Source organism: Heterocephalus glaber, unplaced genomic scaffold (genome assembly GCF_053883595.1).
Source record: "Heterocephalus glaber isolate CG9 unplaced genomic scaffold, H.glaber_assembly_v1.0 deba00001543, whole genome shotgun sequence".
Classification (NCBI taxonomy): domain Eukaryota; kingdom Metazoa; phylum Chordata; class Mammalia; order Rodentia; family Bathyergidae; genus Heterocephalus; species Heterocephalus glaber.
The window spans coordinates 5,317,046-5,331,652 of NW_028258336.1; the positions used below are offsets into that span (position 1 = coordinate 5,317,046).

A 14,607-nucleotide genomic window follows, 5' to 3' on the forward strand; every position below is an offset into this window, starting at 1 on the left:
TTTCACCATTCCCTGCCTTCCCTTCAACCCCTCCCTATTTACAAAGACTTGGTTTCCATTTTTTCCTTTTCTGCTATTTATTCCTTTCCCCTACCCCTCCTACTTCCAGTTCCCCTTTGCACCTTTTCTTCCTATTTCACGTTATCTATTATACATTTTGATCCTTATTTACACTTTCAATTTCTCACACCAGAGAAACTATTTGGTATTTACACATGTATCCTATTTATTTCGCTTAAGAGTATGGCCTCAATGTGCATCCATTTAGCTATAAATGTCTCTAGATTCTCATTCTTTATGGCTTACTAGTATTCCATTTTATAAATAAACCACATTTTCTTCATCCAGTCTCCAGTTGATGGGCACTGGGGCTGTTACATGCATGCATGTGTATTGGTGTGGTAGGAGTCTTTTAATTCTTTTGGGAAGATACCAGCAGGGGAATACCTGGGTCAAATGAAACCTCTAATCCTAGTTTTTTGAGGTATCTCCATACTGGTTTCTATAGTGGTTGCACCAGTCTACACTCCCACCCACAGTGGAGAAGACTTCCTTTTTCCCCACAATCCCACCAACATTTGTTATTGGTTGATTTCTTGTTAGCAGTCATTCTTTCAGGAGTGAGGTGGAATATTAGTTTTGTTTTCATATGCACCTCTCAAATGACCAGTAATGTGGAACATTTTTTCATATGTTTATTTCCTACTTCTACTTCTTTGAGAAATGTTTGTTCATTTCAGTTGCCCATTTTTGGACTGGGACTTTAAATTTGGAAGATCTGGGTTCTTATTTAAGTTCTTTATACGTTCTAGATAGTAGACCTTTGTCTGCGGAACACCTAGTAAAAATATTTTCTCACACTGTGGGTTGTCTCCTCGTGCTGTTGGGGGTTTCTCTTGCTGAGCAGAAGCTTTTTAATAAGATGAGATCCCACTTGTTGATTCTTTGCACTAGTTCATGTGGGACTGAAGTTTTGTTCATAAAATCTTTTCCTATGCCAATATCTTCAAGAATTCTACCTAAACTCTCTTCCAGCCAGTTTAGTGTTTCTGTTTAAATGTTTACATCTTTGATCCATTTCTATTTTAGTTTAGTGCATGGTGAGAGATATAGGTCTAGTTTTAATCTTTGGCAAGTTGTTCAATTTCCATGTGTTTATGTGACATTCTTTTGGTTTGTTTTGCCATGGAACTCCAATTTCATTGCAGTATGATCTGACAATATATACAGGATAACTTCAATTCCTTTACATTTACTGAAAATTGTTCTATGAGCAAGTATGTGGTTTATTTTGGAGAATGACCCATGTGCAGCTGAACAGAATATGTATTCTGATTTTATGAGGTGGAATACTCTGTAAACATCTGTTAAGTCCATGTGTTCAAGAATTTGGTTGAGTTCTAGTATTTAGTTGTTTATTTTTTGTCCAGTTGATCTATCTATTTGTGATAGTGGGGTATTGAGGCCCCCTACTGCTACTGTATTAGTGCTTAATTAATTTTTTATGTCCATTGATATTTGTTTTATATAGTTGGGTGCACTAGTGTTTGGTGCTTATGTGTTTATTTTTATCACCTCTTCCTCTTGGATTGTTGCCTTTACAAGGATGTAGTGTCCTTCTTTGTCTCTCTTAATTAATGTTGGTTTGAAATCCATTTGATCTGCAAATAGGATAGCTACTTCTGCTTTTTTGAGGGGTTCCTATCACATGGAGTACTGTTTTCCACCCTTTAACTTTCACTCTATGAGTTTCTTTTTGAATTAAGTGTGCTTCTTGTATGTAGCAGATTGTTGGATCTTGTTTCTTGACCCATTCTGCCTATTTCTTTTGATTGGTGAATTCAGACCATTAACACTGATGGTTATAATTTTATGTACTGACTTATCATTGTCATGTCCTTTTCCTGTTGTTGGATTCTCCCCCTCTGTATTTAATTTCTTCTCTTGCCTGATGGATTTATTCTGCTGGGTTTTGTAGGGTTGTGACTCTTATTGACTTTTCATAGGATATTGTTTAAAATTGTTTGGAGTGCTGGGTTGATGTTCATGAAGTTCTTGGGTGTTCTTTGTCATGAAAGTATCTTATTCATCAATTTTGAAAGATAGTTTTTTGCAGGGTACATCAATTTGGGTTGGAGGCTGTTTTCTTTTAGGGCTTAAAATATTTCACTCCAGGTTCTTCTTGATTTGAGTATTTGTGTTGAAAAATCTGCTGTGACTCTGATGGGCTTTCCTTTGTATGTGATTTGTTCTTTTCTCTAACTGCTGGTAGAATTTTGTACTTCTGTTGGGTTTATGGAATCTGACTATTACATGTCTATTGTAGTTTTTTTTTTTATCAAGGCTATTTGGAGTCCTATATGCCTCACTCATCTGTATGTCAAATTCTTTTCCCCTGCGTCAGAAGTTTTGTTCCATTACATCTGTGAAGTTTTTTATGTCTTTTGCACTATATCCTCATTCTTTACTGATTCTGATCAGTCTTATGTTATTCTTCCTTACATTATCTTTCAGCTGCTGGATTGATTTCTTGTGGTCCCTTACTATTTTGAAGAAATCATTCTTTTCCTGATCACTAATTATGAAATCCTGTTTTCTATATGTGATATTCTGTCCTCACATTGGCTCATTCTTCTGGGTAAACTTTCAGTGGAGCATTGAAATAGCTCCTCTATTTTTTTAAATCTGTGTTTCCTCTAGAGTTCTTAATCATGTCTTTCATTATGGACACAGAGCCTGTTGTTATCTGAAAAATTATTTCTGATTTCATTTTTTCTAGATTCTCTTTCGTTGCCAGTTCAGGGAGTCCAGGTGGTTGAGGATCACATTGTTCCATCTTGATGCCCCTTGGGGTTGCTTTTATAATCTGGAAGTCTGGTTTTGAGTCTTGTTTAGGTGTCTTCTCATTTCAACAGATGCAGCCTGCTGCACCTTTGTTGAGGTGACTCTTTGCTCACCCAGTGGGCTTCAATTCTTAGAAAGCCTCAGGGAGGCCTCCTCTCTGCTGCTCACCACTAGGCCAGTTCCTGGGTTCAGAATGGTGGCTTTCTGGATCCCTGCACTGTGCTGTTGTTTGCACAAGGTTCTGGCTGAGGCCTGTACATGCTTAACAATGATACCTGGGTGGGCCTCTGGCTGGGACCTGCACACCTCCCAGTGTTTACTAGATGAAGAAGGCAGCAAGAAAGCATCTGTATCTTCTTGATTCAACTTTGATAATTCGAATGTATCTAGGAATCTGTCCATTTCTTCTGTGTTTTCCAGCTTATTAGAATACAAGTTCTCAAAGTAGGTACTGATGATCTCCTGGATTTCCACAGGATCCATTGTGATTTTACCCTTTTCATTCCTAATTACATGGATTTGTTTCCTTTTTATGGTAAAGTTGGCTAAGGGTTTGTCAATTTTAGTTAATCTTTCAAAGAACAAACTCTTCACATCATTGATTTTTTTCTACTGTTTTCTTAATCTCAATTGCATTAATTTCCACTCTGATCCTTATACTTTTCTCCCTCATATGAGCTTTGGGCTTGACTCCTTCTTTTTCTAGAAGCTTAAGTTTAACATTAGGTTATTTTAGCTCATTCTGTTTTCCTGATGTGAGAATTCATTGCTATAAATTTCCTTCTTATGACTGCTTTCACTGCATTTCATAAGTTGATGTATGTTGTAATGGTATTATCATTTAATTGTAGATATTGTTTAATTTCCTAATTTCATCTTTGGCCTATTGGTTGTTCAGAAGTGTTAATTTCCATGCATTTATGAAGTTTTTGTAGTTTCTTTTGTCATTGATTTCCAATTTCATTGCACTATGGTCAAATAATATGCATGGGATAATTTCAATTCCTTTGCATTTACCTAAGCATGTTCTATGGGCTAGTATGTGGTCTATTTTGGAGACTGTCCCACACTCAGCTGAGAAAAATTTGTATTCTGATGTTTTGGAGTGGAACACTCTGTGGACATCTACTAAGTCCATCTGTTCAAAAGTATAATTCAGTTGGGCTACTGTTTGTTCATTTAAAAAATCTAGTTTATATGTCTATTTGTGACAGTAGGGTATTAAGTCTGCACATTATAATTGTGTTAGTGCTTATTAGATTTTTCCTCTCTGTGAATATTTTCTTTATGTGTAGTTGGGTGCACCAATATTTGGTACATATACAATTGTTATCTCTTCTTCTTGAAGTTGTCCCTTAACAAGTATGTAGTGACTTTCTTTGTCTCTCTCTCTTTTGTTGGGGGGGGGGAGTTACCTGGGAATCGAACTCAGGATCTCACACTTGTGAGGCAGGTGGCAGCACCACTGAGCTAAATCCCTGGCCCTTCTTTGTCTTTTTTGATCAGTCATGGCTTAAAGTTCACATTGTCTGCAAATAGGATAGCTACACCTGCTTTTTGTTTGTTCCTGAGGCATGGAATATTATTTTCCATCCTTTGACTTTCAGCCTATGAATTTCTTTTTGAGTTAAATGTGATTCTTCTATGCAGCATATTGTTGGATCTTGTTTCTTGATCCATTCTGCCAGTCCGTTTCTTTTGATTGGTAAATTGATACCATTTACACTAATGGTTATACTTGATATGTATTAGCTTATTCTTGTCATATTATTTTCCTGCTGTAGGTTCTCTGTCTTTCCCCTCTGTTTAATTGCTTGCCCTGCCTGGTGGTTTCTATTGGTGTCCTTGGAATTGTGGTTTTTGTGATCTCTTTCTAAAATGCCCTGCAGAACACTTTGTCAGGCTGGTTTATTGGCCGTGAATTTCTTCAGTTGTTCTTATTTATTTATTTTGGGGGGAGTACCAGGGATTGAACTCAGGACCTTGAGCTTGCAAGGAAGGAAGTGGAACCACTGAGCTAACTCCCCGGCCCTCTTCTGTTGTTCTTTATGATGAAAGTATCTTACTTATCCATTGATTTTGAAAGACAGTTTTGCAGGGTAGCATGTTGTTTTCTTTTAGGGCTTGAAATACTTCACTCCAAGCTCTCTTTGCCTTGAGGTTTTGTGCTGAGAAGTCTGCTGAGATTCTGATGGGCTTTCCTTTATAATTGATTGATTTATTTTTTTCTAACAACTTTTAATATTTTGTTCTTGTGTTGAATTTCTGGACTCTTGATTATTATATGCCTTCATGAAGATTTATTTGGTCATGGCTACTTATGTATGACTCACTTATTCAGATGTCTAATTCTTTTTTCATTTGGGAAGTTTTCTGCCATTACTTCTTTGATGGCATCTGCACTATCTCCAGCTTTTTCATTTTTTTTTTCCCATTAAGTTTATTGGTACATTTTCGGTATAAAATACAGTTACATTCATCATTGGGATCTTGTACCATTACATGAGTATCTTGGTTCTTATTTTTTTTCCCCCTTCCCTTGCCCTCCCTTCACCCCCTCCACCCTTCCCTATTTGCAAAGACTTTGTTTCCACTTTTTTCCTTTTCTCATATTTTTTCTTTTCCCTTTTTTCCTTTCCCCTATGCCTCCCACTTCCCCTGCTCCTTTAGACCTTTTCTTCCTGTTACACAATATCAATTATACATTTTTTAAAATTATAATATCAAGATCTAGGAGACATTACCACAGATTTTACAGAATTTAAAAGGATATAGAAAGCATATTTCAAAAATCTGTTTTGAAATAAATTTGACAACTTCTAAGAAGTACCTTGGAAGACAAATTAATGAAACTAACTCTGCAGGAAATATAAAATTTGAATAGCACCTATTAAAGAAAGTATATTCCTAGCTTGAAAACCTACCTATATGACAGCAGCAGGCTCATATACATTTTAACTGATAAATTATATCAAACAATTAAAGCAGAAAAAAGAAGGAACACTTCTCCCCTCATTTTAGGAACTCCACATTGTGCTAATCCTAAAACTGGATAAAGATAATAGAAGAAAAAAGTATGAACATAGGTAGAAATTTGTTTAACAAAACAAACTTTTAGAAGTCAGATCTGCAGTGTGTAGAAAGTGGTTTTCTTATAGAGATGGCAGTGTTTGTTCAGCATTGGAAGATCCACCCCGAAAAGTCATCATCTTAACAGAGGAAAGGAAAAAGCCATATGATCCTGTCACTAGTTGGAGAAAAAGTACTGGACTAAATTCCACAGCTGTTCATGGTAAAAGCTATCAGGAGACTAGAAGTAGAACAGAACCTTCTCAACAGATTAAAGACATGTACTCCATACTTCCAGAAAAAATGCCTTATATGGAGAAGATATAATGCTTTCTCCTTAAGGTGGGGAACAAGGGAAGATATGCTTACTCTTTATTTGTCCATTAAACTTTGAGACCTAGGCCCCACCAAAATACTCTGGCAATAAAATGACCCAATTAGGATACGATTGGCAAGGTAGAAGCAAAATCTTTATATATAGATGAAATGATCGTCTACAGAGAAAATGCCAAGAAATCTCTAGGAGCCTCTAGAACTTGTATTTGAATTTAGCAGGATTAGAAAACACAAGGTATATATAAAAATTCAGGTCCATGTATACTTGCTATAAATGAAGAATTGGATATTGAAATTTAAAAGTTATGTAGGAGTACAAAGGACCAAGAAAAGTTAAAAAACAAAAACAAAAACAGTGTTGGAAGACATTTAGTACCCAATTTTAAGACTTCTTATAAAGCTACAGTAATCAAGGCAGTGTTGATGTAAGGAAAGACATATAGATAATTTGAATAAAACAGAGAATCTAGAAATAGAACTACACATATATGGTCCAGTGAGTTTTGAAAGATTATTTAACATTAGCATTTATAGAATATAAACTCAATTCAAGAGCCGAGGAAGAGATGGTGTTTTTGGCAAATGGCACTAGAACACCTGGTATCCGTATATAAAAAATTAACCTCAACCCTTTATTTCCATACATGAAAATAACTTGAAGGGATCTGTGAACCTAAATAAGAAAGCCTAAAAGTATAAAACTTTAAGAAGAAATTCTAAGGGAAAATGTTTATGAATTCAGGGCAGGCAAAAACTACCTAGGATACAAAAGACATGATGTATAAAAGAAATAAATTGATAAATGAGATTCCATCAAAATTTAGAACTTTAAATGACATCATTAAAATGAAAAGTAGTCCTTAAACAGACCATATTTACAATGCATATAACCTATGAGCAGAATATATAAAGAATTCTTAGAGCTCATTCATAGACAAGCCAATCAAAAAGAAGACATAAGAAGATGATAAATAGCCAGTATGGCACAAGGAAAGGTGTGCAACTCTAGAATCAGAAAAATACTAATCAGTACAATAACAAGGTTGAATTATACACTCATTAGGGAGATGAAGTTAAAAGTTTTAAAAGTCTTGTCATGACTTTTTCTTTTTGTTGGATTCTCCCCCTTTGTGTTTAATTTGTCACACCCAATGGATTCATTCTGCTGGGTTTCCTGGGGTTGTGATCCTCATTGTCTTTTACTAGGGTATTGTCTAAAATTTTTGGAGTGCCAGTTTGATATTCATGAAGTTCCTGTGGTGCTCTTTATCATGAAAGTATCTTATTTCTCCATCCATTTTGAAAGATAGTTTTGCAGGGTACATCAATCTGGGTTGGAGTCTGTTTTCCCTTAGGGCTTGAAATACATCACTCCAAGCTCTTCTTGCCTTGAGGGTTTGCATTGAGAAGTCTGCTGTGATTCTAATGGGCTTTCCTTTGTATGTGATTTGTTTCTTTTCTCTCACTGCTTGTAGAATTTTGTTCTTCTGTTGGATTTCTGGAATCCCAACTATTATATGCCTATGTGTAGATTTTTTTTGATCAAGGCTATTTGGAGTCCTATATGCCTCACTTATCTGTACGTCAAGTTCTTTTCCCCTCCTTGGGAAATTTTCTGTCATCACTTCTGTGAACAGCTTTCTTATGTCATCTGCACTCTCTCCTGTTCTTCATTGACTCCAATCAGTCTTATGTTATTCTTCTTTGCATTGTCTAGCAGCTCCTGGATTGATTTCTTGGGTTCCCTTACAATTTTAAAGCAATTTTTCTTTTCCTCTTTGCTAATTGCAATCTTTTCTTCTATATCTGAAATTCTATCCTCACATTGGTTCATTCTCCTGCACAGACTTTCGATGGTGATTTTAATTTCCTGGAAATCTGTTTGCATTTGTTTTATGGATTCCATTTGTTTCCTATGTTGGGATTCCATCATGTTCCTCAGATCCTCTATTTTTTTTATCTGTGTCCTCTCTAGATTTATTAATCATGTCTTGCACCATGAGCACAATCTTTGCTGTTATCTGAGTAATTATTTCTGATTTCATTTTTCCCAGATCCTCTTTTGTTGCCAGTTCAGAGAGTCCATAGCATCAGACTGTTCCATCTTGTTTCCCTTTGGGGTTGCTGTAGGTGATCCAGAAGTCATTTTTTGAGGCTTGTTTATGTGTGTTTTCATTTCCATGGAGGGGGGGAGGTGCTTCTGGCACCCGCACAGCTCACCTTCTCTGCCCTAGGAGCTTGGGATGGCAGTGGGGGAGCTTCCTTCCAGGTGCTGGGACTGGCTCAGCTTCTCTACCCTAGGTGCTTGGGATGGTGGCGGGGGAGCTTCCTTCCAGGTTCTCTCCAGCTTTCTCATTGACTCCGATCAATCTTATATTGTTCTTCTTTACATCATCTTCCAATTGTTGGACTAATTTTCCTGTTCTCTTGATATTTTTAAGAAATCTTTCTTTTTATGGTCAGTAACTGTTGTCTTGTCTTCTAGATCTTATAATCTGTTCTCACTTTTGTTCACTTGAGTATACTTCAATGGAATTTTTTGGTACCATGGATCAAACTCAGGACCTTATGCTTGCCAGGCAGGCACCAGTACCACTGAGCTAAATCCCCAACCCTCAATGGAGTTTTTCTTCTCCTGGATATGTTTGAATCTATTTTATGAACTCCATTTCTTTTTCTTTTCTTTCTTTTTTTTTTTTTTTTGCACTGGGGATTGCACTCAGGACCTTGTACCTGCAAGGCAGGCACAGTGCCACTGAGCTAAATCCCTGGCCCTCCATTTCTTTCCTATGTTGGGTATCTATGGTTTCCATCATTTTCCTAAGCTCCTCTATTTTTTTTAATCTGTGTCTTCTCTAGATTCATTGAGCTTGTTTTTCATTTTGTCATTTTTTTATCTGCAAGATTATTTTCTCTATAGCCCCATCCATCTGTTTTTTTACTTCTGCCGGTATTATTTTAGAAAGGTTAAGTGGGTAGCATTCGATTTCCTCTATCTTGTCATCCTCTGGACTTGTCCTGGGTGGGCTGGATGTCTGGGGTTGCATTTTGCTTCTAGTACTTATAATTCTCTATTTTTTTGTTTTATTTTGTTTTCCAACTTGATGCTTGTAGATGTATTATGGTAGATAGCTTTATCACTAGTTTTGAGGCTTCTGTAGAAAATGTCTATTCCTCACAGATGTCTTCTAAGTATAGGTGGTTCTTGGTCTTTGAATGCATCCCAAGATCCTACATTCCCAATTTATTAAGGATGAGAGGTTGCCATCTATTTAGTTCAGCACCCAGTCCTTTGGTACTGGACTATGGTGATGGTTATGATCCCAGACAATCACACTGTTATCACACAAGGGAGGACAATTGATTACAACAGGTATGTCATCCTAGCTAAAGATGTACAATTAGCAATAACAGTAGCATCAAGCACAGTCTAGCAACTGACAAACTGTGATAACAGTTTGGTACTTTTAATCATACAAGAAAGCTCTACAGTTATATAACAAAATCAAACATAAATGAGAAACTTTTATGCAATGAGTTTCCCTTTACTAAAGTGATTTTACCCTGTGGGGGGAAATTTAACAGGGCTAGGGCACAAAACAGATAATTGAAGAGAAATATAGAAAAAGAAAACCTGGAGGGTAAAGGATGAACACCTAAGCTTTGGGAAACTGGAAAAGAGGGCAGGAGAGAAAGAATAAAGAAGGAAGCTAAGGAATATTGTAGCGAACCAGAAAGACAGGAGCTATTGCTCACTTACATGAAAATATCATAAAGTCAAGAAGATAGTTGAGGTAAGAGAGGAAGAAGACAGATAGAACAGAACAAAACTAAAGGTAAAAAGGGGCCGGGGATTTAGCTCAGTGGTTCCACTGCCTGCCTCACAAGCACAAGTTCCCAAGTTTGATCCCTGGTACCAAAAAGAAAAACACCTAAAAAACTATAGGTAAAAAAACTAATCAAAACAAACAAACAAACAAACAAAAACCCAATCAGACAGAAAAAGGAAAATGAATCAAGCAAACAAAGAAAAATAATAAAATTCCTCTGGTGTCCTCTGTTTTAGTGTCTGATACAGAGCCTGAAAATGTGCTGTGTAATTCCTCCAAGTCCGCAGTAAGATTAGTGTGGAGTATGGGGCTATTTTTGGCCTCCAGATGTGGGGGCTGTGGCCATTCTTCAGCTAGTAACTTTCCAGATGTCCCTTGGGTGGCTCACTCATGTCTTCCCTTTGGGACCTGTGGCACCCTTAGATGCAGCCAGCCCCAGGCTGCCTGCCCCTTTAGATGCAGGCTGCTCCCAGGTCAGTGCACAGTTGACCCCTCCTGGACCTTGCTTGGCCTCCTCTGTTCCACAGTGATGATTATTCTCATGTGCTAGCCATAGAGTGTGGAAGGCGCCCTTGTACCAATGCTGGCCAAAGCAGCTTGCCCATCCACACCTCCAGTCTCAGAGTAGGGGTATGCCTTCAGCCCTTTGTAGCTAGATCGAAAACTGGTTTCTGGCAGCCGCCAGAGGGGATTCTGTGTAGTCCCAGGCCCTACTTCTCACCAGAATTTCCTCCAGTCTGTTGTCCAACTGCTAGCAGTCCGCTGTGACTGGATGGCCCTTACCTTCTTCCATTCTGGGACACTGGCAGTGAAGCACTCCTGGGGCTGCTCTGCTGTTGGAATTCTTGCCCTTTTGAAATACAATGGCTACTTCCCCGTGCTGATCTTTGCAACTGTGTGCCAGGTTGACATTCCACCTCACTCACCAACCATTGACTCTGGGGGGCCATTTGAGAAACAATGTCTCATGTTTTCACTGCTTCCTCCAGTTGCATAAAATTCTCCCAATCCAGGTCTGGTCTTCCTTTCACAGTGAACAGCAAAGTTGTTTTCACTGCCTCCCTGCTGGAACAGCTACAGAACCGTTCTGGCACATTGCATGGTCTCTGGTCTACGGTAGTGAGCTATTTCTTCTGTAGTAATGGATTCTTTTTTCTTTTCCTCTGTCAATTCCCTTGTTGTTCCTGTGTGCCCTCCACTCACTTTGTTTCCTCTCCAGGCTGTTGATTTCCAGACCTTGGCCACTTTGTACTGGAAAAGCCATGCTGCTGGCACTCACTGCCCTGCCATTCCCCTGCCACCACCCTGATGATTATTTTATAATACTATTTTTTCCTCACTTTTAAATTACAGGACAGCTTGTTAGATGTTGGTCAACTTTGTCAACACCCATAGAACTATTATAATCATAGACCACTATTGGAATTTTTTTACTTTTGTTTCTTCTTTCAAGTTCTATAATTTCTGGATTATGAATAGTTGATGACAGGAGATGTCTTTTTTGTCTTTCCATTTTATAACAGACTTTTCCTCTCTGATATGCTAACATTTCTTCTTTTGTTCAGTTTTTTTCTGCAGATCTCTTGGCACTTCCTTTCTATTCAGTCTCAGTGTCCCAAACATGTCCAATTAATATTGTAAAAGGGTATCATTGCATTCTGGAGATGTATAAAATTATCTCTAATGTATTTACAATAAGAGTTTTTATAGATTGTAGCACAAAATTATATGTAATTTTTCACAAAATAAATTAGTAAAAGAAAATAACTAGAACTTATTAGATTTCACTAGAAACAAATATCAATGGTGACTACAATGCTCTAAATTAAAAAGGATGCAAAAAATAGTCAATATAAAACAAAGAAACAGATGTATAAGTCTGTCTCCCTCAAATAAGAATCAACTGAATGAAATGACACCTGCCCAAGCTACACTCAGGATACTTAGTATGTAAACAAATGCACTGCTCAAATGATGCTCATGATAAACTGTTAAGTGAATAAAGCAGGGAAAGAAAACATGACAGGTTATTACAGTCATGTTTTTACACTTAGAATTTCCTGCAAAGTCCACTAATTACTTCCTAGTTTTTAACTCTTTGATATAACATCTTAAAATCATTCTTAGAAAAGTTAAGGGATTTTTTGTTTTCAAAACTTATTTTTATTAGAATGACCAATCAAATGCTTTTAAATATTACTCATGTTTTTATGGGTTATTTTTATATTATACATAAATTTTATCTCCTAAGTCACTATTGAATACTTAAAAAAAATCTATATAAAAATTTTCCATTTCTTACTAGGATTCTGATATAATGGTGTGGTGATCACTAAGATTCATTCATGGCAGAGGTAAAAAGACAAAGACTATTGTCTTCAACTTATGTTTATGATATTGCATTTAAACTGTTAAGAACATGTTAACATTGGCAGTTAATGCTAAAATTAATTTTAACTGTGGAAGATGAAGGATGGTTTTTGCCTTTTGAAGACTACCTTGTACTGTTTTCACTGGGTCAGACCAGGTGAAACCTTAGGGGCTGTGGAGTAAGTATGCATGGGTTTGGGTATGCTCACAGATTTCCTCTATTAAAAAACAGTACTGAAGTCAGCAATACTCACCTTAATTGCTTGATTCTCACTATAATTCATGAAGTAATCAGAACTTGCTATATATTTTCTACATTTCCAACAATGAAGAATGCTTATTTCCTCTTCATTATGATTTTCAGTTATCAATTCTTCACTTCTTTTCATCTGTGAGAACATTAATATGGTATTAAAATCTCAGATAAACTCAGTTTCCAAGTCCTTAGTAAAGCAATAGCTATAAGGAAAGTAAGAAAGAACTGCCATTTGTTGTGGTGCTGCAGGGTCTCCAAGTTTCCCCCATTTTCTCTCTCCTGACCCAAAATCACAAAGTGACTTGATTGCTCTGACACAGCAGGCTTAAACCCAAGCAGGAAACTTGAACATTCCCGAGCACAGATAAAGGTGTTTACACTGTTGCCCAACACACTGAAAGAAACTGGCCCTAGCCTTGAGTCAAAATTCCATAAGCCCTCATATAAACTCTGTATCTTGATCTCTCCTTAAGTAAAACATCCCTTTTCTCTTGTTCTCTATGGTGAAGATAAGCTGCAGCTACTGCACATTTCCCTAAATACATGCTTTAGATTTATCACTTTGGAGTAAATGCTTCTTTCTTTGCAATCCCAACTGGCCCCACCTCTGAATACTCTCTAGTGGGAATTTTTCTATGCTGATTTTGGGGTCACTCCTACAACAGGTTTATTGAGTTGGAACAGGTACTTACTAATTACAAGGCAGTCTATAAATAAGTCAGAGATGGAAAATTGCATTTAATTATGATACTGATACATTAGTGACTGTCAGATTATTTCTTTTACAGAACATTTTATGTGTATTGTTTTCCATTTCTCAATAAAAGTGATAAAAAGCACCTGCTGAAGAGTTGATGTTACCTTTAAGTCATGACAAAGAAGTATAAATAATCATGTAAGTAGGGTATTTTGAATAGCTACAGCAGTAAATCTTAAATATAAAATGAGTTGGTTTTGAAGTTAATTTTCTGGAAATTAGAAATGCTTACTTTAAATTCATGGCAGAAATTCTTATCCTAATGCAATAATTTCTCTTTCATATTGTACTCTGGAATAGTTCATAACATCTTGTGATATATATGGTCAAACAATAAGGCAAAGAATAGATCCACCAATTATTTGGTTTATTTTTATACCTGATGTTTTATATCAATACTTTAATTTAGACCAATTTGGGGTAAAAGCCTCATACTTTAGTAAATGTAAGGATTCCAAAATAGACACAGTGTATTTAATAGCCTGGTGACTGCTCATTATAAAGTAAGGCAATGTTAACTTATTTGGCTACCCAATAGGGGCTACCTCTATCTATAGTGACATTTCCTCATTTATTTGTTCTTTCATTTCTCATTCATAAAACATTTATTAAAAGCTAACAATAAGCTAAACAACAAGTCAAACTCAGGGAAGATTAAGCAAATAAAACATTTTCTGCCTTAGAGGTATTCACTATATATAGAGGTGAATCATTTTCTATCCTAGCATGTAAAACTTACTTTAGAAGTTTAAAATATTAAGCTAGGCATGGTGGCACAAGCCTATAATTCCAGAACTCAGGAGGCTGAGGCAGAAGGATTACTTTGAGTTTGAGTCCAGCCTGGGCTACATAGTGAGTTTGAGGTTTTGTAGTTTGAACCATATAGCAAGACTCTGTCTCGCAAAACAAACAAAAAAGGAAATAATTTTTTTTAAAAGATTTAAAAATTAGTGATATCTAGGCTCTAATCCTAGAAATTTTGACTTATTCTGAGATGGGGAAAATGGTAGGAATAGGTACTTTTAAAAAAACTTCCCAGGTAATTCTATGGTGTAGTTAGGGTGAACACTGAGATGCATACAACCAAACAACTAAAATGCAATAGCTATAAGGAGTATAAAAAAGGAACATCAATAAACCATTAC

At 36.6% G+C, this 14,607-nt stretch overlaps 1 protein-coding gene across 10 annotated transcripts in view; it reads right to left on the reverse strand.

Moving 5' to 3' along the window:
• Nucleotides 1-14,607, reverse strand: part of Rnf180 (ring finger protein 180) — a 198,874-nt gene that overhangs the window by 142,198 nt on the left and 42,069 nt on the right. For all 10 annotated transcript variants that reach the window (XM_087189570.1, XM_087189565.1, XM_087189567.1 and 7 more), the window contains exon 2: nt 12,704-12,838. In XM_087189570.1, coding sequence (XP_087045696.1) covers nt 12,704-12,838 — 135 coding nt within the window. The remainder of the gene's footprint in view (nt 1-12,703; nt 12,839-14,607) is intronic.